This window comes from Periplaneta americana, chromosome 3, assembly GCF_040183065.1.
Source record: "Periplaneta americana isolate PAMFEO1 chromosome 3, P.americana_PAMFEO1_priV1, whole genome shotgun sequence".
NCBI classification, from domain to species: Eukaryota; Metazoa; Arthropoda; class Insecta; order Blattodea; family Blattidae; genus Periplaneta; species Periplaneta americana.
Window position 1 is genome coordinate 75937855 of NC_091119.1, and position 26124 is coordinate 75963978.

The following is a 26124-nucleotide window of genomic DNA, read 5'->3' on the forward strand; positions in this document are numbered from 1 at the left end:
AGTGGGACCTAACTTATGTTACATACCAATTTTCAAAGCAATCAGCTATTATCGAATGGAAAGATACAAACATACAGGCGAACATACAAACAAAAATGTAAAAAATGCGAAAATTACCAGAAAAATTTAGGTTAGTTTTATTATTAGTACAGATTACGTGGGAGACTGTGGTGGTCTTTGTGACAGTTTTCATACTGTTGTTCAATGTTTCCCTTTAAATTCCTGTAATCATTTTTGAGCATAGTAGACATCTCAAATTTTTACCCTTTGTGCAACAAAAATATGACTCCATCCACTCTTCACGGAACTGAAAGGTACACACTTTGATAGAGACAGTAGATCCACAGCTGATTCCCAGCTATGCAGGTACAAGAGAAGGGGTAGAGATCCAGTCTTTGCACCTGTTGACGTCAAATTCACACTGTCATCATAATAGCTATTTTGCCAACTGATCTCTGCCCTAAACCATGAAAGAAGTCAATTGTCTCTTCTTTACACTGATAGTCCTTTCACTTTAATCTCAAAAATGTTGTAAAACAGAACTCATGAAATCTTTTGAAACAAATCACGAACAACATGCTATGGAGCTTTCCTAACATTGTTGGCTGGTAGATTTACAGTACATTCATTGAACAGTGAGAGAGAGAAGTTTGAAAGAAGAGGAATCCAGAAGTAGCAGATACCAGGAATGAGGGTAAAAAATTATCTTCGCGTAATTATTATGCAGCCTAAGTATAAACACATTTTTATTAATTTTTTTACATATCAGTGTCACATTTCTGCAGCTACAGGAGGGTGGGGGGGGGGGGAGAGGCAAAGGAGGGGACAGTCCCTGGTTTTCTGGGTTGTGTATGGCTTGACATCATTTTGCCATAGTGAAAGCAAAACACAGCTGGCACCGAACTGTCAGTCTATGCAACCAGGAAACAATTGTCAGCACAAGTGTCAAACAGCCGTGCACATTTCTTACTTGACATATTGACACCAATACTTTTGTATGAAAAATGACAAATCCGAAGTGTAGACAGCATTTCCCCAACTTCTTTAATGGAGACAATAGTCCACAGTAGTATTAACATCACATTCCCATGCACAAAAAATGCTTTTACTAGAATCTGAGCAACCAAGAAATTAGAACTATGATGAAGAACTGTGCATTGCTGGCTGACTACAAGATGATATTCTAAATGCTGTCAGTTTATATTTCATAGACTTGGCACAACAAACATTTCAGTGCTCAGCACTCCATTGTAGCAGTTTCACTGCAACTGATCCACTACAGGCGATCCTTGCTTTTAAAGAAAAACACTTTAAATATCGAGCAGTGTCTTTTCATAAAAGTCACAATAATAATGATAACAAATAATAAAATAATTGTAAAGTGTGCATATATTGCTGAATCATGTGCTGCGAATTTTATGCACTACAGCAAGCTTCATGAATTCCAATGGATATGTTTTCAACAAAACAGCATTGTGAGGAAGGACTGCCTGCAATGAATAACAAACATTCAAACACATTTATTATATTTTCCTTGAAGTGTGGATAAGAGTACAGCAAGCTCATTTCCTTGAATGCAACAAGTTACAGACTGTACCCCTAATACTGGTACATGTGCTGGACTAGGAAGCATTATCGAAGAGCTTACAGATGTCCTACCACCCTCCATCTCATCACAGCCACTAGATTCATGTACAAGACAATTCAAATAAAGTTGTCTCTGTCCTTTTAGTAATTACAATATGTGACACCTTTCCCAGGTATATAAAATTAAACTTCTCCACCTGACGGGGTGGACTGGTTGTTGAGAAAGCTGATTGGACTTATTTGTATAGTTTTTAGAATAAAACACAATTAAATTATTGTAATATTTCATCACGAATGCACTGAACATGTTAAGTGAAATACAGACAACAAAATTTAGTTATGAAAATGAATGGAAGAAACTAAATTCCCCTAACACATCAATTTAATTAAATTTATCAATTGCTTTAAAATATAAAGTACATAAGCATTTCTCATAACTACATATTATTTTACACTCTATTTAGAGATATCAGCTCTCAGATGCACGTCAGACACTATTCATGTGTCATCAAAGTTAACAGAAAAACATAAAGAATGTTAGGGATAACACAAATGTCAATAAAGTAATAAAAGAGCACTGAGATAATGCTGAAATAAGTCTGAATGCTAACTGCACTTTCCAGAAAGCAGCTAAACAGCTTCAGTATGCAAAGCACGGCCTCAGATACTAGAAAGTATCATTATAATCTAACTTCAAATGATATTATCAGACTTCTTGCACAAATGTACCAAAGAAGATTCTAAAGATGCTGAAAATCAACATATCTGTTATTACGTGTTATAATTAAGTAAAGGCATTGCTACTTTTCAAATTTTTGTGCATCAAATGACCACAATAATGAAATTCATATGACAAAGGACGAAGACATTCTTTAGGAAGGAAAACATATTAAATAAAGGCAAGAAACAATTTGCAGATATATTAATGCTATAAAATAAGTAGGGGATTCAGAAATAAGTACAGAAATTTGGAAATGGTGATGTATTGAGACAACTACTTTACAGTTGCACACATGTCCTTCAGGATTCTGAAACTGCAATTAAACTAAATGGAGTATATATACTCTTTCATCACATCGTAAATGGAGTATGTTTTATGCAAATAAAAACTTGGGAGAAACCTCTGTTTACAATTCAAAAGCAATACTACCATTCTGAGGTCATTTCAATTCTAAAATTCTTATTTCTGTCTCAGCTGATCATCTTCATGTGACTTTCTGTTAAAGTGTCTCATGAACTTTTTAACTATCTAGCACATATTCATTATTTTTATAAATCAACACAATGCTTGGACGACCATCAACTGAAGGATTTTCACATTTCGCTATATTTTTTTTTCTTCTACTGTTTAATTTTTATTATTATTTTGTCAACTAATATTTTTCTTTCACAAAAGGAGTCAAAGTTCCATCTCTTCCCTCAAGAAAGATAACAGTAATTACATAATAATGTATAGTCAAAATTCTTTTGACATTGCCACATTATTATGAAAATCTGATACATTTTCCGATAAACTCCATGATGAAATACATATGCCTGCACAACCTTTTCCTCTGACAGTGATGACAAGTTTCGGTATTTTGTTTGTTTTCAATAACGATTTCTAATCAGCAACATAACCAAAACATACATATGTATGCATTTCATTATCCTTCTACATTTTCTGTTTCATCTGTAAGTTATAGTACTTATAATATCTATATGAAGAATTCATATTCGTCTTCAAACATATCTGAAGCTTGAAACTTCACAGTAAGCACAGCACATCAGTGTTTTGATTATAGATTTTAACTGTAATTCATTCATAATTATTCAAAGATGTGATAAAAGCCCCAAATCACTCACCACGTATTTTTGCATATCCTTGGAAATGGAAGTCTTTCGATATGGGAAGAGAACTGTCACTCTTTTATTTTAGTGTGGAAGGCAACACATTATGCGCACAGTAATAATCTGAGTATGCTACTCATCACTAATAGACATGTACGCAAGAATATATATGCAACTAAAATAAAAGAATACAGCTGCAAATCATGAAGAAACCATATCGTATATGTGCAAACAATTATAAAAAGAAAAAATTAAAACAAAATAAGTTTATTCAACAGCAACTGATGGTAATATGTGGTTAAAATGTTCTTTGATTATTCATACAAAACTTGCGATGTCTGCTTCAGCACTGTGTACAATATTACTGGAATGGAATGCATTCAAGAGAAACTGCTTGCTGATATTCATCCATTGAAATCAATTTAAATATAAAAAAGTGAGGAAAAAAGGAATCATAAAAATATACTGTAAACAATAACTCTCGGATATAAAAAATAGATTTAACAACAGCTGTACATACCAACAGAACGAGAACTCAATGATTGTGTCAACACCTGATTTGTCACACTATAACACAATGATTGCCCTGCCACATTGTGCAATCCAAACCCTATGAGCAATGCTGTGATTATGGAGGAGTTGATTAAAACTTGAAAGTACAAAATAATAGGAACCCCAAAATTAATTCTAAGTTTACTTTCTTCACTCTATGCAGAATGACGACAACCACACACACGATCACGAGAAGTGGACAGGCTTCATACAGCCCATATAATAATAAATTACAGTTTCTCTCTTTGCTCTACCTATTTACAAAGTACGAACCATCTAGTTGATAAAGGAAAAGTGGAACCTACATTTCACCGTTCCAACATCGACACAATGTCAGAAACATAAATTAATACATACTTGGTAATTCAAAACGAAAGACTTATGCCCGTTTCTCAATGTACAAGGTTTTTCCACACATGATTCACTCGCACCATTCACACAAATGAAAACAATTGACAAAGTATATTGTCACTTAACTATCTTCTTAATTTTTGCCTTCATTATAACGATTCTTCAAAAGCAGCCATTAGATCACTCTGCATGTTCATGTCGATTTGCCCGGCCATCTGGAAAAAGGGATTAGTGTGAATGCCTCATGTCGAAATAAATTATTTAAATTAAGTCAGTATGTACCGAAACTTACTAAAAAGATGTTATTATGATGTACCGAAGTACATATGATATTTCCGTGCAGGAATTCTACATTACCATATAATAAAGGATGGACAGAACAGAGAAAAATTCTTTCAGACATCGGGACTTGAAACCAGGTTTTCCTGCACGGAAATATCATATGTACTTTGGTATATCATATTAATATGATATACGTAAGTAATCACTTAGTGATTCAAGATGGCGCTCATTCTGTTGGATCCCAGCCACTTAGTCACTCGCAATGAGTGCACCTCCGTACATAGTGCGTTGGAGATTGTGCCACTGTCACATATTCTGTGACACAGTACATGAGGGTAGGCCACCAAAGGCAAAACTGAGAAGTAGAACTGAAATCCGGTGTGGCTTAGTGGATAAAGCATCAGCACACAGAGCTGAAAAACTGGGTTTCAGTCCCAATGCCAGAGAGAATTTTCTTCTGTTCTATCCATTCTTTATCATATGATAAGCATAAGTAATCACTTAGTGATTCAAGACAGCGCTCATCCCATTGGATCCTGGTCACTTAGTCACTCGCAGTGAGTTCACCTCTGTACATAGGTGTTGGAGATTGTGCCACTATCACATATTCTGTGACACAGTACACTGGAGGATAGGCCACCGAAGGGAAAACTGAAAGGTAGAACTTAAACTGAGGAGATTCGATCTGGCACTGGAAATGGAATCCAGTGTGACTTAGTGGATAAAGCGTCAGCATATAGAGCTGAAAACCTGGGTTCGAATCCTGGTGCCAGAGAGAATTTTCCTCTGTTCTATCCATTACTTATTACTCCAAAGAGCTCAGTGATTTTAACACTTCATGAAATTCACAGTAAACCACATTTATTTGACCTCTTTTCATCACTAAATAATGGAAAAATGAGTATCACGAAAATGGTACATACATTTTCATTATACATTTTATGCATGTTACACCAAATCTGTTCTTTATTTTCATGAACCATTATTCAAACGACATACATGAATGAAATCATTTACTATGTTCCCAAAGAAGAAAATAAACTTTTGTCCTCTAGACTGTACAAAAAATGTATTCTTTATAATTCCAACAGTAAGTAAGATATTTGAATAATTTTAAAGGCAAAAATTGTTCCAGGACTGGGTATCAAACCCAGGGTCTTTGGCTAAGCATGCCAATGCTCTACCACTGAGCACTGAGTTACCCAGGAACTACATCAGGTACCAGGTCAATTCTTCCCTTTATGTCCACATACCTCAAGTGGATTGACAGATGTCAAAGACCCAACACAGAGTGCACACTATACTATGTGACTTTAAATATTGTGATTTCATGTTAGCGAACAGAGGCGTATATTATGCGAATCTGGCTTCCAGGTTTAGCTTCCTGTAAAGCTAATTTGAATAAGCCAGATATATATATATATATACACATACAGGAGGTCCTCGGTTTACATTTCCACAATGAACATCGTTTTGTTATTGCGTAGTGACACTTTACTCGCCAGTCCTCTTTTAAAGTTGGTAGTGGTTTTGGTTTAATGTCGCTAGTGTTGGTATAACCAAGATAACAGAGAGGGTTTGGAATTGAACGGGTTACATCAGCTTCTTGTCTATGCGGATGACGTGAATATGTTAGGAGAAAATCCACAAACGATTAGGGAAAACAAGGAAATTTTACTTGAACCAAGTAAAGTGATAGTTTTGGAAGTAAATCCCGAAAAGACAAAGTATATGATTATGTCTCGTGACCAGAATATTGTACGAAATGGAAATATAAAAATTGGAGATTTATCCTTCGAAGAGGTGAAAAAATTAAAATATCTTGGAATAACAGTAACAAATATAAATGACACTCGGGAGGAAATTAAACACAGAATAAATATGGGAAATGCCTGTTTTTATTCGGTTGAGAAGCTTTTGTCATCTAGTCTGGTGTCAAAAAATCTGAAAGTTAGAATTTATAAAACAGTTATATTACCAGTTGTTCTGTATGGTTGTGAAACTTGGACTCTCACTTTGTGAGAGGAACAGAGATTAAGGGTGTTTGAGAATAAGGTTCTTAGGAAAATATTTGGGACTAAGAGGGATGAAGTTACAAGAGAATGGAGAAAGTTACACAACGTGGAACTGCACGCATTGTATTCTTCACCTGACATAATTAGGAACATAAATCCAGACGTTTGAGATGTAGCACATATGGGCGAATCCAAAAATGCATATAGAGTGTTAGTTGGGAGACTGGAGGGAAAGAGACCTTTGGGGAGGCCGAGATGTAAATGGGAGGATAATATTGAAATGGAATTGAGGGAAGTGGGATATGATGATAAAGAGTAGATTAATCTTGCACAGGATAGGGACCAATGGCAGGCCTATGTGAGGGTGGCAGTGAACCTGCAGGTTCCTTAAAAGCCATTTGTAAGTAAGTAAGTGTTGGCGTAACAGGAATGCAATGAAGCGGAAAGATATCTGCTGCACGTTGGTAGGAATGTTTCTTTTGTTATTGTTCGTAATGAGTAAGCATTGAAGTGTAAGCTTATAGACTTGTAGTAGGTATATTCACTTCTTTCTCAGTCTCTTATTGTACAGACATTTTAAAACAGTTTACACTTGGCGTGAAGAAGGGAGTCTATATTCTGTATGTTTAAGTTATTTTTTGCAGTGCAGTGTGTACGATAGTGATTTAATTGTGCTGAGTTATACGTAAGAGAATGAGTTCAAAACATCAGTCATCTATTTCTACTTCAGGGAATGCGAAGAACAGCAGGAAATCTAAACTTGTCGATGAAAATAGATATAATACATCAGTTTGAAGCGGGTGAGTATGCTGTAGACATCACATCTACTTTAGACCTGAACCCACTACTGTCCGTACAATAAGGAACAGCACAGAAAAAATAAAATCAAGTGTTGAAAGTGCCTCTGCTGTCAGTGCTTGTAAAGTAACTCGTACACGAAACGTGATAATGGAAAAAATGGAGAAAATGCTTGCAATGAAGACCAAAACCAACGCAATGCTCCAGTTAGTTTAGTGGCCATACAATGCAAAGCTAAATCACTGTTTGAACATGTGAAAAGTGAAGGTGGAGAGCAGAATGAAGAAACATTTGAGCCATTCAGAGCAAAAGTGGTGTAAGTCAAGAATGGGTAATGACGGTTAAAGTAAACATTATGTAAAATACAGCACAAAATAGCAATTAGTATTCAATTTATTTAAACTATTAGTAGTTAGTGGATATCAAGTAGGACATATTAATTGCTACTTTGCGCTGTATTTTACAGAATTTTTATTTTAAACCTCATTACCCAATTTTGACTTACGCCACTTTTGCTATGAACGGCTCATTTAATGCCAGTTAAGGATAGTTTCAGCACTTCAAACACTGCTATAGCTTTCACAACATTAAATTACTGGTGAGGCTGCAAGTTCCGACAGTGTTGCAGTGAATGATTTTATTTAAAAATTACAGAAAATAATTGAAGATGGTGGATACACATCAAAGCAAGTTTTCAACGTTGATGAAGCAGGGCTATTTTGGAAGCGCATGCCTTCTAAAACTTACATTTCACAAGAAGAAAAAACAGCTACAGGATTTAAAGTAGCGAAGGATCGTCTGACTTTGCTTCTTGGTGAAAATGCGTATGGTGATTTCAAGAAGAGGCCATTGTTAATTTCTAGGGCTGAAAATCCGCGTGCTTTTAAGGGGTATTCAAAAGAACACCATCCTGTATCTACAAGGCAAACAAAAAGGCCTGGATCATTGGAGACATTTTCAGCCAATGGCTGACAAGTTAAGCAGTGCCTGCTTGGAAAGAATATTATGCGAAAGAAAATGCTGATTTTAAGATCTTGCTCCTTATCGACAATGCACCATCACACCTGGTAAATCTAGATGATTTGCACGAGAATGTGAAGGTTGTTTTCTTCCCACCCAATACTACAGCTTTAATACAACCGATGGATCAGGGCGTCATTGCCACTTTCAAAGCATATTACCTATGCCAGACTTTTGATCACCTTGTCAAGGCCACCAACGATGAAGATAAACAAACCATTCATTAATACTGGCGGAGCTATAATATCCTCAAAGCAATAGAAAACATTGCAGAATCCTGGATGGAGGTTTCTCAAATATGCATAAATGATGTGTGGAAAAAACTATGGCCTCAGTGTGCCACACAATTTCATGTCTCAGACAATTTACACATTGTGAATCAAGAAACTCTGAATATAGCAAGAGTGGCAGGTTTCCCGGAACTGGAACCAAGTGACATAGAAGAATTGTTATAAAGTCATGCAGAAGAACTTAGAAATGAGGATCTGACAGAACTCTCTCAAAATCCTGAAGAAAATGAAAGCAACAAGAAAGAAGAAGAACCGAAGCGACATTTGACAATGAAGGGGTTGGCAGCAACATTTCAGCTTTTTGAGGAGGGGCTCCACATGTTAGGTGACGAAGACTCGGATCATGAACGTTTCTCAAAAGTTCAGTGTAATGTGATGGACGATCTGAAGTGCTATCAAGAAATCTATCAAGAAAAGAAGAAGTGTGCAACGAAACAGTCAACCCTCCATTCATTCTTCAAGGCAGGAGGTGAACAGACGACTTAGAAAGTGACTAGTGATTGCAGCTAAAGAACGATGAATAGGCCTACAGTTCAGAAATTATTGTGAAGGATTAATGGGCATAGAATGTAAGCAACATGTACAGTACTGTAAGGTACTAATAATAAATATTTTGTATGCTAGAATTGTGTATTTCATAATGTATTCAGTATAATTTAGAACCTAACCTCTTCTTTTGCTATTGTTTCTTATATGAAAAATCGTCTCCCATTACGTTGTTTCAATTAACGCTGGCATTTTTCAGAATCTAACCTCAACATTAAGTGAGGACACGCATGCACAAGCACACACACACTCACACGCACGCTCTCTCTCTCTCTATACCACTCAAACGTTTTTGAACACCCCTCATTTTCAGGATTTATTGGAAAAATAGAATCAAAAAGGTATAGTATATATTCATAAAGATATATTTAATGAAAATAAACAATACATGTTAGATTTTGCTTTCAATGTAACCTACCCTTGTTTTAATGACTGCTTTGTACACTCTGGGCATCCTTGTTATCAAGTGTGCCAGTGTTTCTGCGGAAATTTCCCTCCATACATATTGCAAATGGCTCCACAGTATATTTACATTAGTCGTGGTTTCTTTCTGACTTCTCTATCTAAAGGAGTTCAGTGGAACTTAGTCTGGACTTTGAGGGGGCCAAGCCATGTTCTTCAGGTCTTGGCTCTCTTCCAGTTGTTCAACATAATTATCTTCTACAGAGCAAAGATGTATGCTTGGGGTCATTATCCTGCTGCAGAGTGAAACTCTTGCCAATTAAACGTGTTCCAGATGGTTTTGCATGGTATTGGAGAATGTTGTGATACTGTTCTTTCTTCATAATTCTGTCTATTTTCACAATATCGCCTGTTTTATAGCCATCAAAACAACCCCTTACCAACACCGAACCACAGCCATGCTTGACTGTAGGGGATATGCATTGAGGTGACATGCGTTCACCTTTTGCATGTTGGACAAATTGGCGACATTTTGTACCAAACAGCTCAAACTTTGATTTGTCAGTGAATAACACATTTTTCCACTGATCAACCGTCCAATGTTCATGTAGTTTGGCCCATTATCTTTTCTGTTTATTGACAGCCCTCAATAGGGGTTTCTTTGCCGTAATGCAACCTTTAAGCTGTACATCCTGAAGTCCTCTCTTTACTGTAGAAACACAGATTCATCCCTCAACTGGTTAATTTTCGCTGTCAGGATGGATGCTGTTTTGAAGAGATCACGTTTCCTGGTCACTACTAAATATTTTAACCTCACTTTTCGAAGTGACCTTAAATCTCCCCTTCCAATAAAGATCCTTATTGCTATAAGTAGTTACATACCTCATTACAGTGTAGTGGACACTTTCCAAGGAAATATGTTCTTGTTTGGCAATTTGACGCATGCTGTGACCTGCTATATGTAAGCTGATTATTGCAGCACGTTTTCCTGCTGAAAGTTGTCTTTTACCCATTTCAGACTTTCAAACTGCACAATCACAATGTTACCTATTTGATTGCTTATGAAGCATTAAATTGTTGTTTACTGCCTCTGTACTGATTTACAAATCGTCTGTGAACGACATCTAGTGGATTACAGACATACTCTGACATCCAAAATAACTTTAGGGTTATGTTCCTGTAAGGGTCAACAATGCTTCATTTTCAAAATGTACATATTTCGTAAACGAAAGGTAGCAAAGTGAATTTTATTGATGTTTCCATCAATAATTTGAAATTGGGTTTGTTTATTGTCATACTATCTGTTAACGATATCAGGTCCCAGAACAATTTTTCCGTTTAAAATTATTCAAATCAGCTTTACAGGAAGCCAAACCTGGAAGCCAGATTCGCAAGTAAGATATTTGATTTCTTTTATAAATTGTATGGTTTAAATAGATGCAGTTTATTTCAGACAAACATAAAACTGTTAGCTATTCGTATGCTAACCACTAGTCACCAGACCGTACCAAGCCACGTTAGACAAAAGAGAATCGAAATGTTACTAGTAAAATGCATGACTATATTCTTTAACAATTCATTGCACTAGTCAAGTGCAAGTGTAACGGGGAATTTGTAAAGCACAAAAAGGAAATGCATGTTTTCGAAGATATCATAACACGTTACCACAGCAAAATGAAGGAGAAATATTATGTGGTCCAGGAAATATCGTTTAAATCTACTAATTTGAGGAACAAAAATATTAGTAATTTACTAGTAGGTGTCGTTGCAGAGTTAAATGAGGTATCTCCCCACACTACATAGGGAGAGAAAACATACTCAAATCATTGAAACCTTTTTCTCGGCCTTACATCACTTAAATATCCCCAAAACTAACCCACTAACCTTGTCACATACTTTGTCGTCATGTCGCTAGCTATCTCCTCATTTATATTATATTAATATTATATCAAAGGGATACTGTATAAACATTAAATAAATTGGTTTATGAGACAAAAGCATTCTTTCCTTTTCATTTGAACCACTTTGTAAGATCTTGTTTTTGTGGAATTTAATCCACACATAACAAGAAGGTCTATAATGAGGGACTGGTGAACCTTTAAGAACCAATGGGATTTACTCCCAGTGACCGACAATCTATTAAGAAAGGGTCACCTCTGCTACCTGTGCAGTTACCTGGAGGAAGTAGGAACTTCAAGACTAAAATTGAAACAGTAAGTATAAGTAATTCTGTACATGAAAATTCATTTCTCTCAGAATAAAATTTTTCCCTTGCACAAGATCTGGCAGTTGGTTCTGATTAGTTTGGTAGAGCTGTAAAATAAAATGAGAGTAGTGAAAATGAAATGTTGTCAAGGCAACATGAACTTCCAAACATGCAATTTTGTTAATTGTGGATGCTTGGCCAGTTAACATACGCATTTTTGTGGTATCAGTATATATATTGAAAGTAAGTCAATTGTTCAAACACATCGATTTTGCCATGAGGTCAATGTTCAGAGACACAGTTGGATTCCTTTGAGGAACACAATAGTGAGTTGGTTTAACATGTTTAATGTCAGAGGCAATTTACAACCTTCTTTTCATGGTAGTGGGGGTTATGTTCATACTCCAGAAAATATCCAAAGAGTGAGACTGGCTGTGCAACGAAGTCCATCAAGATCTGCAATGCGACATGCTGGAACCTTGCACATATCGGACAGTACATTCGTTGGATATTGAACAAAGATCTAAAACTTCATACCTACAAGATTCAAGCTGCTCAGCAGTTGAAACCACAAGATCGGACCTCTTGTTTCATTTTGCAATGGAATTTGGTGCCATTCTTCAAGAAAATGATAATGTGTTGAATAATTTGTTTATGTCGGACAAGGCACATTTTCACTTAAATGGCTTCGTCAACAAGCAAAATTTCCGATACTGGAGTCACACAAATCCTATGGCATTGCATGAACGGCCATTACATTGTGAAAAAGTGACTGTATGGTGTGCTGTTTCTGCTGCAGTCATAATTGGTCCCTATTTTTTCGAAGATGTAAATGAGAGAGCTGTTACAGTGAATGGTGAACGGTATAAACAGATGTTACAGACATTTAGAGGCGCACTAAACAGGGATGACATGGGGCCATTCCATGTCAAATCAACACAAAAAAGTGGACTTTTCAACCCGACCACCTCAGATTTTCATTAAATTTGGTGGGATGGTAAAGAACCGTAAGTTAATTAATTATGTAAAATTTTAGCCCTCAATAATGCACGATATCCATACAGCAATTCTGTCAATATGAGAAAAAATGTAAAAATGTTGCATACTATGTCAACAAAAATAATTCGTAACTTCTCTTCTAATTGAGGTAGAATCTTAAACTTGGGCTTATTTTAAAGCTAACGAATCATACTTTTCAATAAAAATAGGTTTGCATCAAAGTATCGAATTCTTTATTGAATGGTCACGTGAATCACATTTTAACATTGAATATCTAAAAATGTGGGGCACAAATTATTTCGCGAAAAATATATGTTATAGAGGTAACAGCATTCTCCCCTTTGTGTAAGTTTCATTTTGGTAACGTTTCAGGAATATGAGTAAAAAAATATATCAATGTCTTGGTTTGTATCACTTAAACCCATCTTACACCAACACTGCATGCGTGCGAGTTCGTACTTGTCTGATTATCTGCATCGTCGATCTGTCAGGCCGTCATGAGTTATAGTTTATACAGTGTTAAATTTATACAAAACGTGCGATCTATTTCAAGTGCAGTTTCGTTAGTTTTTGTAATATGTGGTAGTTTGGTGCGATATAAGGAGTCGCATTTTAAGTTATATGTTTGCTGCAATCCCTTCGAGAAATCAGGGCATTGTAATTAGAGGAAAAATTTAAGAAGCGTTATATCGTGGATGCTTAATGTATATCCTGATTTAAAACAGGAACAAAAGGTGTGCGCTATGTGTCGCAAAGAAATAAAAAAATATAATATGATGCTATTACGCAGAATCCTCAGAATGACTCTAGAAATGAAGAATACGTCGATTCTACAGCAAATGTAAGTTCATTAAATACAAGTATTTTTGACCAAGGTGTGTTCCTTATTAAACAAAAAAGGCTACAACAAGAGAAATATAAGAGACAGAAATTTGAAAATATTGAAAAAGTCTTAAAAGATAAAGTCTTCGATATTAAAGACGCCGAGGAACCAGGACCTTCATCAAGTCCTGATTCTGAAATTTTGCCACAGTTGCAGGAAAATTTTCAAAATTCAGGTAAAAGTGAGAAAATCGCCATTTTAACACTACTATCTAAAAGCTGGAGCATAAATAATAAGGTAAAGGTATCCCCATAACATGCCATGAAGGCATTTGGGGGGCATGGAGATAGAGCCCCACGCTTTCCATGACCTCGGCACTAGAATGAGGTGGTGTGGTCGGCACCACGCTCTGACCGCCTTTTACCCCCGGGAAAGACCTGGTACTCAATTTTATAGGAGGCTGAGTGAACCTCGGGGCCGTTCTGAAAGTTTGGCAACGAGAAAAAATCCTGTCACCACCTGGGATCGAACCCCGGACCTTCCAGTCCGTAGCCAGCTGCTCTACCAACTGAGCTACCCGGCCGGAGCATAAATAATATATATAAAAAAGTTTATTTCAGCTTCCGAATACATAATTCGGAAAGCCAAAGTCCTGGCAAAGGAAAAGGGAATTTTGTGTTCACCAAATCCGAAACCTGGAAAACCCTTGCCCACGGCTGTTGCCGGTAAAGTTAAAGAATTCTGTTGTTATGACGAGATTAGCAGAATGATGCCTGGTAAGAAATATTTGTTATGATTAAAGAATCAGGGAGTAAATCACATGAGCAGAAATTAATTATATGCAGCGTTTAAAAATTCTAACCCTGAAATGGAGGTAATATTCTCCAAATTTTCAGCTCTTAGACCAAGAAATTGTATTCTAGCTGGAGTTAGTGGGACTATACTGTCTGTGTTTGTGTCCTCATCAGAATGTAAAACTCATGCCGGAAGCAATTTATTAAAGTTTCAGGTCTACGTGGATTTCTAGAAAATTTTTCTTTATACCTTCCAACTTATCAACATTTCTTGGCTACTATGGTGTGCAATCCTCCTCATATAAATTGCTTGTTCAGGAAATGTACAGAATGTCCTGGACCATTCAAAATAAGAGAGGGTTTAGAGAATTGTTTCGAATAAACTTCAGTGAATCAGTGACCTACAAGCAGAGGATGACGACTGACCGATCAACGCTTGAGACCATAGTGAAACCCAAAGACAAATTTTTCGACTGTCTCTTGGAGAAACTTGGTGATTTACTGACTCACTCATTTATATCATCTGAACAAAGTAAGTTTCTACGTGATATGAAATCATTTCTACAGCCATGCCAGCTTGTTGTGTTATGTGACTTCGCTGAAAACTTTTATTTCGTAATCCAAGATGAAATTCAGTCATACCACAGGACTAATGTGCAGACAACCATTCTTACTTTCGTAATATATTATAACGAATCGTCATCCGATACAGTCTCTATTAAAAATCTGGTAATAATTTCACACTGCCCGAAACATGACACTACAGCTGTACATCTGTTTCAAAAATATCTTATGGAGTCATTAAAACAAACATCTGTAATTCACCACAAAAATTACGTATTTTTCTGATGGATTCTCTGCTCAGTATAAAAATAGAACAAAATTTCCTGAACCTCACATTACAGGAAGAAGATTTTGGATTTCCAGCAGAATTGCATATTTTTGCATATCGCATGGCAAAAGAGCATGCGACGTTGTAGGTGGGACACTTTAAAGGTTTGCGGCTTGTGCTAGTTTGCAGAGACCATCCGATAAACAAATAACTACACCTAGGAAATTGTACGACTGGACAAGGGATCATCTTCCAAACATTAATACTGTTTATGTGACTGAAAAAAGCTATACTGAAGAGGAAAAAATGCTTGCTCTTTGATTTGCAAAATCCACCTACAGTGCCTGGAGCACAGTCCTGCTGTTTAGGATGGGTATTATACTTGCTAAGCAGTTTTAAAATGCAGCTGAAACAATGGAGCATCCTGTCTGGAAAGATGATCAGGCTATTTCATCTCAGCAATGAAAGGTAAGCATTTCTTACAGAACTTCAGGTTTAACTAAATCCATGTGACAATTTATTTGAGGTAATAATTTAAAAAATTCGAATTATGTACTACATGTTAAATTACATAGTGACATTCAAGAATATAATCAAATATAATTAAATACAACGAATGTGCGGGACATAATTATCGCGACTTATACGGTTAGCTTACGCTTGCAGTGACATAACAATTTCTATCTTTGTAATCTATGATGATTCCAAGTTGAAACTTATCAGTTCATAATATCACTAATTGAGGCGTACTATATATTTTTTTGCTTAAAATAGAACCCCCGCATTTTTAAATATGAATATATGAAAATTGTTTCACCATGTTTTTTTTTTAGTGTAATTGAATATATGCAGAAAACAATATAAGCAATAAAAACTATCACATATTAAGAATGTATCACTCAATTTTTGTAAATTTATCTGGAGACGTTGTTGAGATATATAATTTTAAACTGAAGCGGCGTGCTTACAAAAATATGATTTTTCTTCATGTTTGAAACGCCACTGACAGAAAACGAAAAGCACAGGACCTATGAAACTCGGCAGTTTTAGTTAGCACGGCAGGTAAAACAAACCCTCAAATTTTGAAAGAAATCTGAGTCGGTCAGGTTGAGCGCCTTGTTGATTTGATGTGGAATGACCCCATGTGGTTTCAACAAGGCGGGGCTACGGCCCATACTGCCAGAGACATACTGCGATTGTTGAGAAATTTCTTTGCAGGTCGCATAATTTCTTAGTTTGGAGATATCAACTGGCCAGTTCGATCCCCAGATCTAACAGCTCCTAACTTCTTTTTGTGGGGACACCTCAAAGCAAGAATATTTCAAACCAGACCACACTCTATCCAGGATCTGAAGAACAGGATACAGGCTGAAGTGCAAGAAATCAACGAAACCCCAGGTTTATTGCAAAGTGTCATGAACAATTTTCATGCAAGATTACAACAGGTCATAAGATACCACTTTAAATGTGTAATTTCAAAAAATGAAGACTTTCCAATAAATTGCATTACTCAAGCTACATACTGTGTTATGTTTTAATTTTTAAACCTTATAATCCCTTTACAACAGCACGTTGAAACTCGTCAGAACCAAATGTCGGACCCTGTATAAGCTCTTGTAATTTGATTGTCAGTTTATTCTATGTACCAGTAGTAAAAAAAAAATCACAACGAAAATCCTATTAATTTTTCATTAGAATTATTACATTTTATGTGCATCATTTCCGGGTAAAATATATTTATAAATATTGAATATGAACAAAATCGAACTAATAGTTTCAGAAAAAAATTGCTGTACACAGAGACAGACATCATCAAACCACTTTTTCGTAATCAGGGATGCTGAAAGCATGTTTATATCTGTGAAAATCTTTAAATCAATCATTACAATATTCACTCTTCATATATCTATCATATAGTGAGAAGTATAAAATGTGCACAGTGAGAAGTATAAAATGTGCACAACAGACGAAGAGCTCATTTCAACAAGAAAATGAACTATCACTTACAGCCTCCCTGCGACGTCGTTCCTGTTCACGGAGTCGCTGGCGTTCACGTTCAGCTGCTGACTTATCCTGGATCTGTTGGCTGGGGTTTATACTCTCTGGAGGTGGCGATGTCTTCACGTCTTCTTGTCTTGACTGCTGCTGTTGTTCCTGAGCTGCTTTCCTGAGAATCAAAAGCGTAACAAAATTAACAATTTAAGGACATACTTCTATTCTGTGAAGCACAAGACTTTTACTAAAAGGATGAGCCAACTCTGATTTTTTTTAAAATACATCAACCAGCAAAGCATCAGGAACAATGTCAATAAGTAAAGTGATAATATGGTACCATTATGTGACTGTAATAAAATTATTAAGTGATCTCATATGTAGTGTCTTTTTTTACAGTAAGTTCGATGTTTTGCAAGATTTTAATGATTTCCTTTAATTGGGCAATACTATGGTTATTATTGCGTATTATGAGCTTGGTACAGTCGTCAACTGTTAATACAAAGAATATAAAATGAGCTGATAAAGTTTTAGATTAGGGTTCTTCTAAAACACTAATGGAAACAAGATTATAAAGTTGCTGTCGCATCTCGAAGAAAATGTGAAATCGTGGGTAAAGGTGTCGTTAGTAAGCATGCAGCACAACAATGGTTTCATTGTTTCAATAATAGAGAAGGAGACATTAAAGATTTACAAAGTCTTGGAAGGCCTAATGCATGGAATACTGCGAATATAAGCAGGTTGTCAGAAGAACTTGGTGCTTCGAAAGATGCAATATGAGTACTTCATCACATCATGAAGCTTTAAAAAACATTAAAGAAGTTACAGATCTGTACCTCATGGATTAACACCTGAACAGACTCAATGCGATACTGAGGAGAAATTGTCACATGTGATGAAAAATGGGTGTATTGCCGCAACCTTGATACTCCAAAACAATGGCTTGATCGCTGTCAGCCTGTCAAAGTTGATGTTGAACATAACCAGTTTGACCCCGAAGTAATGTTATGTGTCTGGTGGAATTTTGAAGGTGTGATTCACTGGGAGTTTGTTTCAAACAGACATGCAGTCGATGCTGATATTTATTCCTAACAGGTAGAATGAGTTCATGAAGTTTTGGGAGAGGTACCTGGCATTAGTTAATTTAAATAAAATTCTCTTGCAACAGGACAATGCGAGATCCCCACATTATGGAGAAACTGAACTGCTATCACACCCAGCATATACCCTGATTTTGCGTCTTCAGATTACCATGTGTTTTGATCCATGGCATAGGTTTCAACCACGTTCTGAAAATATCATCAAGCAGCCATCTTTCATTAAACAATGTTTTCCTTGGTTTTGATGAAGACATTATTAAATGTAGAAAAATGTGTAGCATAAGCATATTGTATAAAGCTTTGAATAGTCAAGTAACTCCAACCCAACAAACAACTTCTTTTTTACAATGTAATGACAGGGTGTCTACTTGTCATGAAAGTCATGAAAAAGTAATGAAACTGAACAGATGGTCATGGAAGCAATGTAAAATGTCAGAAATTTTCGTGTAACATTTCTGCCTTGGGACTAGGAGATGTGGCAGTGCACAAATTTTAATTATTAATTGTGCATCCATATACCTACATTAAATCTCAAATCTCCTCACAGTGCATAAAAAGAGAAGGAATATTCTGAAAAAACAACGACTTTATCAAATTCTTACAGAAACTGTATGCATGGTTCATGGCAGGCTTTTTAGACTGGAGAGACGATAGAATGCTATGATTTCAAGGCTCGAAGAAACTTTTCTATTAACAAAGAACTTCTAATTGAAAACTTAGAAGATACAGTTGTTGCAGAAAGAAGTGTTTACAATGCAATACAATCGTTAGATGGTTTACTTAATAGTGAGAAAGAACTGAATGTGGACATCAAATCAATTATACTAGCTGTGAAAAATGCTTCATCAAAAAGAATACATGCCTTAAAAAAGAAGAACGCTTCAAGAAATAAAGATAAGAAAACAAAGCTTATAGAAAAAGCAAACGAAGAAGCTGAAGTTTTGGATGTTGAGATTTCAAGTTTAGCTAAGATACTTAACACTAAGTATTTTACTGTGAAATGTAATATTCTCCATAAATTTTGTACTTTCATAATTTTTATAAATTGCCCTAATGAAACTTGTAAGTTTTACAGCATTAACATGTTAAAATAATTTGTATCTTAATAGATGTAATGATAAATATATCTAAAAATAGTCATACCCCATTCTAGCTGAGAGTTGAATGTTTTTATTTCTCTAAACACGTAGAATTTGATGAATGGTATAGTGCAAGTCATACATAATAACATTATTCATGATGACAGGCAATTTTAGTGACATAAGAATTACATTCAACTCTCATCTCAACTGCCTTTCAGGTAGGGGTTCATTAAAAAAGACAATCTTTGTCATTGTGCTATGCACATTGCCGACAGGTCAAGAATTTAACTAAAGAGGTAATGGAAAAGTCATGAATTTGATCCACTGGAAATCAGTAAGCACCCTGAACGATACTTTATTTAAATACTGATCTATATTCACAAAACTGCACACACTTGATATCATAGCATTCTATTGTCTCTCCAGTCTAAAAAAACAATGTCCATTGCATGAAAAAAAGGACGATTAAGAAAGCTGTAAGCACAATGGTCATGTTCAGCCAGGACAGTGCTAATTCGGCTATTAATTTTTGATGAGTGGCAGCAGCTGTGAGAGCTGAACTACCTGATTCCAAAATGTCCACTGTGTTTACAAACAATCACACCCTTCTTCCTTTGCTGAGTGAGCAGCGGAAGTACAGAGAAAAAAATTGCTACGAGAAATGGTGACCGGTGTTACAGCAAAGCCAAAGTGCTGTCTGTGAGCAAGGCATTTAATATTTTTGCTGTCTTAGCACTATCCTGGCTGAATGCAACCAATATGACTGATCAGACTTGGCAAAAGGACAGGATATTTATAGTGAACCGAAGATCTAAACATTAAAAATTCGGTAAAATTACTTTTGTTTCAGTTATAGGCAAATACGTCCATTTTATTTGGCAGAAGAATACATTTCCAAACTTGTTCCTCAATTCCGTGACATTTTTCCTGCTTTCCCTATGGGTGAACACCCTGTTATATTTAATTTATGCAAATTCTTTCTATGGTGAAAGTAAAGAAACAAGGGTTGCAAAGTTTGATCATCATGGTTTCTGACTGTGAATACCAGAAAAGTAGAAGCTACTTTGTACTCGAAGTCAGTGGGCTTTCTCTTGCTTTCAATTGGACAATAACATTTTTATTTTATACTACATCTGGGATAAATTCTGAGAAGAAAACTGTTACACTTACAAGAAGAGTTCTTCATAATTTATATAAATTTTCGAAATGCAGAATCAAAGAATCTAATGCTTCCCCCCCCCCCCCCCCCAAATTAGATTGCTCCTTCAGAAAATATGGTCCAATAATACTTTGATAACTTCACCAATCTGGCTGGCTATGTTAATAGGAATACTATTTATGCAATAGGAATACCTTAAAGTTAAATTTATTGCTTCTCATGGCATGATGATAGGTGAGGATGAAAACTAGCAGAATTGAATTTTGATGTAGGTGAGAAATTGGTGAAGCGATTTAGGCATATTACATACATTTCCATAATTTTAACACTGTATAAGTATAGGCAACTATAGTTAGGATGACATGGATGGAAGAGTCTAATTAAAGCAGAATGGGAAGCATCTCTTCAACATTTCAACATAACGTCTTCTAGTAGTGGTTGATGAACATTATAACACCTATGTAGAATTTTGGGATCTGGGATTAAAACTGCTTTACATAATCTGGACATTCCCTATAATGATGTTATGACGCAGTCTGGATGATAATTAAGAAAACAATTGTGCATGAAGGTCTTTGATATATGGAGTCATCTTCCTATAAAGGGTAAAGGAGTTTCTACATTTGCAGAAGACCCTATGGCTAATTAAATTAAGCCACCATTCAATACAGCAGCAGTGAGAACATTTCCAGGCAGATATTTGAGTTCTACTTGTAGATGTCATTGGGATGTGAAGAATCGGACATACTTGATCATATTCTCGAATTTTGTCGAAAGGGAAGTACATGAGGAGGTCCATTGTCTTTTGTCAGATGGTAATAATAAATGTATTGACAATGTTAATATTACTAAATTCAATATTTTGAAATTAAAGGACGAGAAAGCTAAGCAAAATTATCAGGTCGAAATTTCGAATAGGTTTGCCACTTTAGAGAGTTCCGACGAAGTTGAGAAAGAATTAGATGTTAATAGCGTGTGGGAAAATATCAGAGATAGTATCAAAATTGCAGCTGAGCAGAGCATAGGTTATTATGAAACTAAGAAAAAGAAACCGTGGTTTGATGAAGATTGTTGCATGGTAGTAGAAAGAAGGAAACAGGCAAAATTGAAATTCTTACAGGATCCAGTTGAGGAGAAGAGAGATAATTATTTCAATGAAAGACGGGAAGCAAGTCATACACTTAGGAATAAAAAGAGAGGTTACTTGAAGGAAAAACTGAATGAGGTAGAAACAAATAGTAAAAATATAAAAACATTCGAGATTTATATAAGGGTATAAAGGAATTTAAAAACGGATATCAGCCAAGGGTAAACGTGATCAAGGATGAGAATGGTGACTTGCTTGCAGACTCTCCATCAATCCTAAACAGATGGAAAAACTATTTTGCGCAACTACTAAATGTACATAGGCCAAATAGAAATGATCGGGACAAAATTGAAATACAAACTGCTGAGCCGTTTATACCTGAACCCACGCTTTCAGAAGTCGAAATTGCGATAGAAAATCTGAAAAAGTACAAGTCTCCAGGTATCGATCAAATTCCAGCAGAATTAATACAAGAGGGTGGAAGTGCATTATATAGCGAAATTTATAAACTTTTACTTGCTATTTGGGAAAAGGAAATTGTACCAGAACAATGGAAGGAGTCCATAATTGTACCTATTTTTAAAAAGGGGGACAAAACCAACTGTGGTAACTTTCGAGGAATATCACTTTTGTTGACGTTGTACAAAGTTTTGTTCAATATCCTTTTGAGAAGATTAACTCCGTACGTAGATGAAATTATTGGGGATCATCAATGTGGTTTTCAGCGTAATAGATCGACTATTGATCAGATTTTTTGTATTCGACAGATAATGGAGAAAAAATGGGAGTATAAGGGTACAGTACATCAGTTATTTATAGATTTCAAAAAGGCATATGACTAAGTTAAGAGGGAAGTATTATATGATATTCTTATTGAATTTGGTATTCCCAAGAAACTAGTTCGATTAATTAAAATGTGTCTCAGTGAAACATACAACAGAGTCCGTATAGGTCAGTTTCTATCTGATGTTTTTCCAATTCACTGCGGGCTAAAGCAGGGAGATGCACTATCACCTTTACTTTTTAACTTCGCTTTAGAATATGCCATTAGGAAAGTTCAGGATACAGGCAGGGTTTGGAATTGAACAGGTTACATCAGCTTCTTGTCTATGCGGATGACGTGAATATGTTAGGAGAAAATCCACAAACGATTAGGGAAAACACGGAAATTTTACTTGAAGCAAGTAAAGCAATCGGTTTGGAAGTAAATCCCGAAAAGACAAAGTATATGATTATGTCTCGTGACCAGAATATTGTACGAAATGGAAATATGAAAATTGGAGATTTATCCTTCGAAGAGGTGGAAAAATTCAAATATCTTGGAGCAACAGTAACAAATATAAATGACACTCGGGAGGAAATTAAACGCAGAATAAATATGGGAAATACGTGTTATTATTCGATTGAGAAGCTCTTATTATCCAGTCTGCTGTCCAAAAATCTGAAAGTTAGAATTTATAAAACAGTTATATTACCAGTTGTTCTGTATGGTTGTGAAACTTAGACTCTCACTCTGAGAGAGGAACATAGGTTAAGGGTGTTTGAGAATAAGGTGCTTAGGAAAATATTTGGGACTAAGAGGGATGAAGTTACAGGAGAATGGAGAAAGTTACACAACGCAGAACTGCACACATTGTATTCTTCACCTGACATAATTAGGAACATTAAATCCAGATGTTTGAGATGGGCAGGGCATGTAGCACGTATGGGCGAATGCAGAAATGCATATAGAGTGTTAGTTGGGAGACCGGAGGGAAAAAGACCTTTAGGGAGGCCGAGACGTAGATGGGAGGATAATATTAAAATGGATTTGAGGGAGTGGGATATGATGATAGAGACTGGATTAATCTTGCACAGGATAGGGACAGATGGGGGGCTTATGTGAGGGCGGCAATGAACCTTCAGGTTCCTTAAAAGCCATTTGTAAGTAAGTAAGTAATTGACAATGTTACCATGAAGAGGGACTTGGGCTTATTTTGGATCCTACCTATCCTATATGGGAAATAGATGGTAATCAGTCTAGTGAGTGAATGAAGAAAAAAAGGAAATTTATGAACTCTGCATTCTTCACGTATGTGAGAGCTATAACTGTGTTAATTATTGTAATGGTATGTTTGGATGGTTTATATTGTAATCCAGCAGAATGTAAATTTGGGTATCTTTCTTGAATATGTATGTTTACAAAATGACTTCCGGTGTATCAGTTTTTTTACTATTTCCGTGCGTATGCATCGATCACCTTTGGCCTCCCACCTGGATGGTGGAGGGTAGGAGGATCGTCGTATGGAGGACAGTTGGAATGCGAGGCAGTTGGAGATCTGCCCTGATACGGCGGTTAATACGAGAGAATCAATTGAGCTGGAGAGATCAACTGGGTTCGGAATGACTTTGTTATGTAATAAGGTTACACGGGAAGTCTGGAGTTTGTTATTGTGACATGGGTTATGTTGGGTTGAGAGAGAGTTTAATGGACATGTAAAAAGGGTGTTGCTGGATGAGATAAAGCAAGTTTTAATGACCTGATTTTTAACTGATTAGTAATTGTTCGAATTCAAGATATTCTTGTTACTTGTTTTTGAAAGTTTGTTGTTAATTCTGTTTAAGAGAAAGGAAATAATAAACTTACTTACAAATGGCTTTTAAGGAACCCGAAGGTTCATTGCCGCCCTCACATAAGCCCGCCATCGGTCCCTATCCTGTGCAAGATTAATCCAGTCCCTATCATCATATCCCACCTCCCTCAAATCCATTTTAATATTATCCTTCCATCTACGTCTCGGCCTCCCCAAAGGTCTTTTTCCCTCCGGTCTCCCAACTAACACTCTATATGCATTCCTGGATTCGCCCATACGTGCTACATGCCCTGCCCATCGCAAACATCTGGATTTAATGTTCCTAATTATGTCAGGTGAAAAATACAATGCGTGCAGTTCCACGTTGTGTAACTTTCTCCATTCTCCTGTAACTTCATCCCTCTTAGCCCCAAATATTTTCCTAAGCACCTTATTCTCAAACACCCTTAACCTATGTTCCTCTCTCAGAGTGAGAGTCCAAGTTTCACAACCATACAGAACAACTGGTAATATAACTGTTTTATAAATTCTAACTTTCAGATTTTTGGACAGCAGACTAGATGATAAAAGCTTCTCAACCGAATAATAACACGCATTTCCCATATTTATTCTGCATTTAATTTCCTCCCGGGTGTCATTTATATTTGTTACTGTTGCTCCAAGATATTCGAATTTTTCCACCTCTTCGAAGGATAAATCCCCAATTTTTATATTTCCATTTCGTACAATATTCTGGTCACGAGACATAATCATATACTTTGTCTTTTCGGGATTTACTTCCAAACCGATCGCTTTACTTGCTTCAAGTAAAATTTCCGTGTTTTCCCTAATAGTTTGTGGATTTTCTCCTAACATATTCACATCATCCGCATAGACAAGAAGCTGATGTAACCTGTTCAATTCCAAACCCTACCTGTTATCCTGAACTTTCCTAATGGCATACTCTAAAGTGAAGTTAAAAAGTAAAGCATCTCCCTGCTTTAGCCCGCAGTGAATTGGAAAAGCATCAGATAGAAACTGACCTATACGGACTCTGCTGTATGTTTCACTGAGACACATTTTAATTAATCGAACTAGTTTCTTGGGAATACCAAATTCAATAAGAATATCATATAATACTTCCCTCTTAACCGAGTCATATGCCTTTTTGAAATCTATAAATAACTGATGTACTGTACCCTTATACTCCCATTTTTTCTCCATTATCTGTCGAATACAAAAAATCTGATCAATAGTCGACCTATTACGCTGAAAACCACACTGATGATCCCCAATAATTTCATCTACATGCGGAGTTAATCTTCTCAAAAGAATATTGGATAAAACTTTGTACAACGTCAACAAAAGTGATATTCCTCGAAAGTTACCACAGTTGGTTTTGTCCCCCTTTTTAAAAATAGGTACAATTATGGACTCCTTCCATTGTTCTGGTACAATTTCCTTTTCCCAAATAGCGAGTACAAGTTTATAAATTTCGCTATATAATGCACTTCCACCTTCTTGTATTAATTCTGCTGGAATTTGATCGATACCTGGAGACTTGTACTTTTTCAGATTTTCTATCGCAATTTCGACTTCTGAAAGCATGGGTTCAGGTATAAATGGCTCAGCAGTTTGTATTTCAATTTTGTCCCGATCATTTCTATTTGGCCTATGTACATTTAATAATTGCTCAAAATAGTTTTTCCATCTGTTTAGGATTGATGGAGTGTCTGCAAGCAAATCACCATTCTCATCCTTGATCACGTTTACCCTTGGATGATATTCGTTCTTCTTTATACCCTTATATAAATCTCGAATGTTT

The 26124-nt window shown here is 36.0% G+C and overlaps 1 protein-coding gene across 9 annotated transcripts in view; it reads right to left on the reverse strand.

Annotated features, from left to right (window-relative positions):
* Nucleotides 1-716: 716 nt before the first annotated feature.
* Nucleotides 717-26124, reverse strand: part of fs(1)h (female sterile (1) homeotic) — a 638308-nt gene continuing 612900 nt past the window's right edge. For all 9 annotated transcript variants that reach the window (XM_069820799.1, XM_069820803.1, XM_069820802.1 and 6 more), the window contains 2 exons: nt 17335-17494; nt 717-4535 (listed from right to left, as the gene is read on the reverse strand). In XM_069820799.1, the coding sequence (XP_069676900.1) occupies nt 4470-4535; nt 17335-17494 (226 nt within the window). In that variant the 3' untranslated portion in view covers nt 717-4469. The remainder of the gene's footprint in view (nt 4536-17334; nt 17495-26124) is intronic.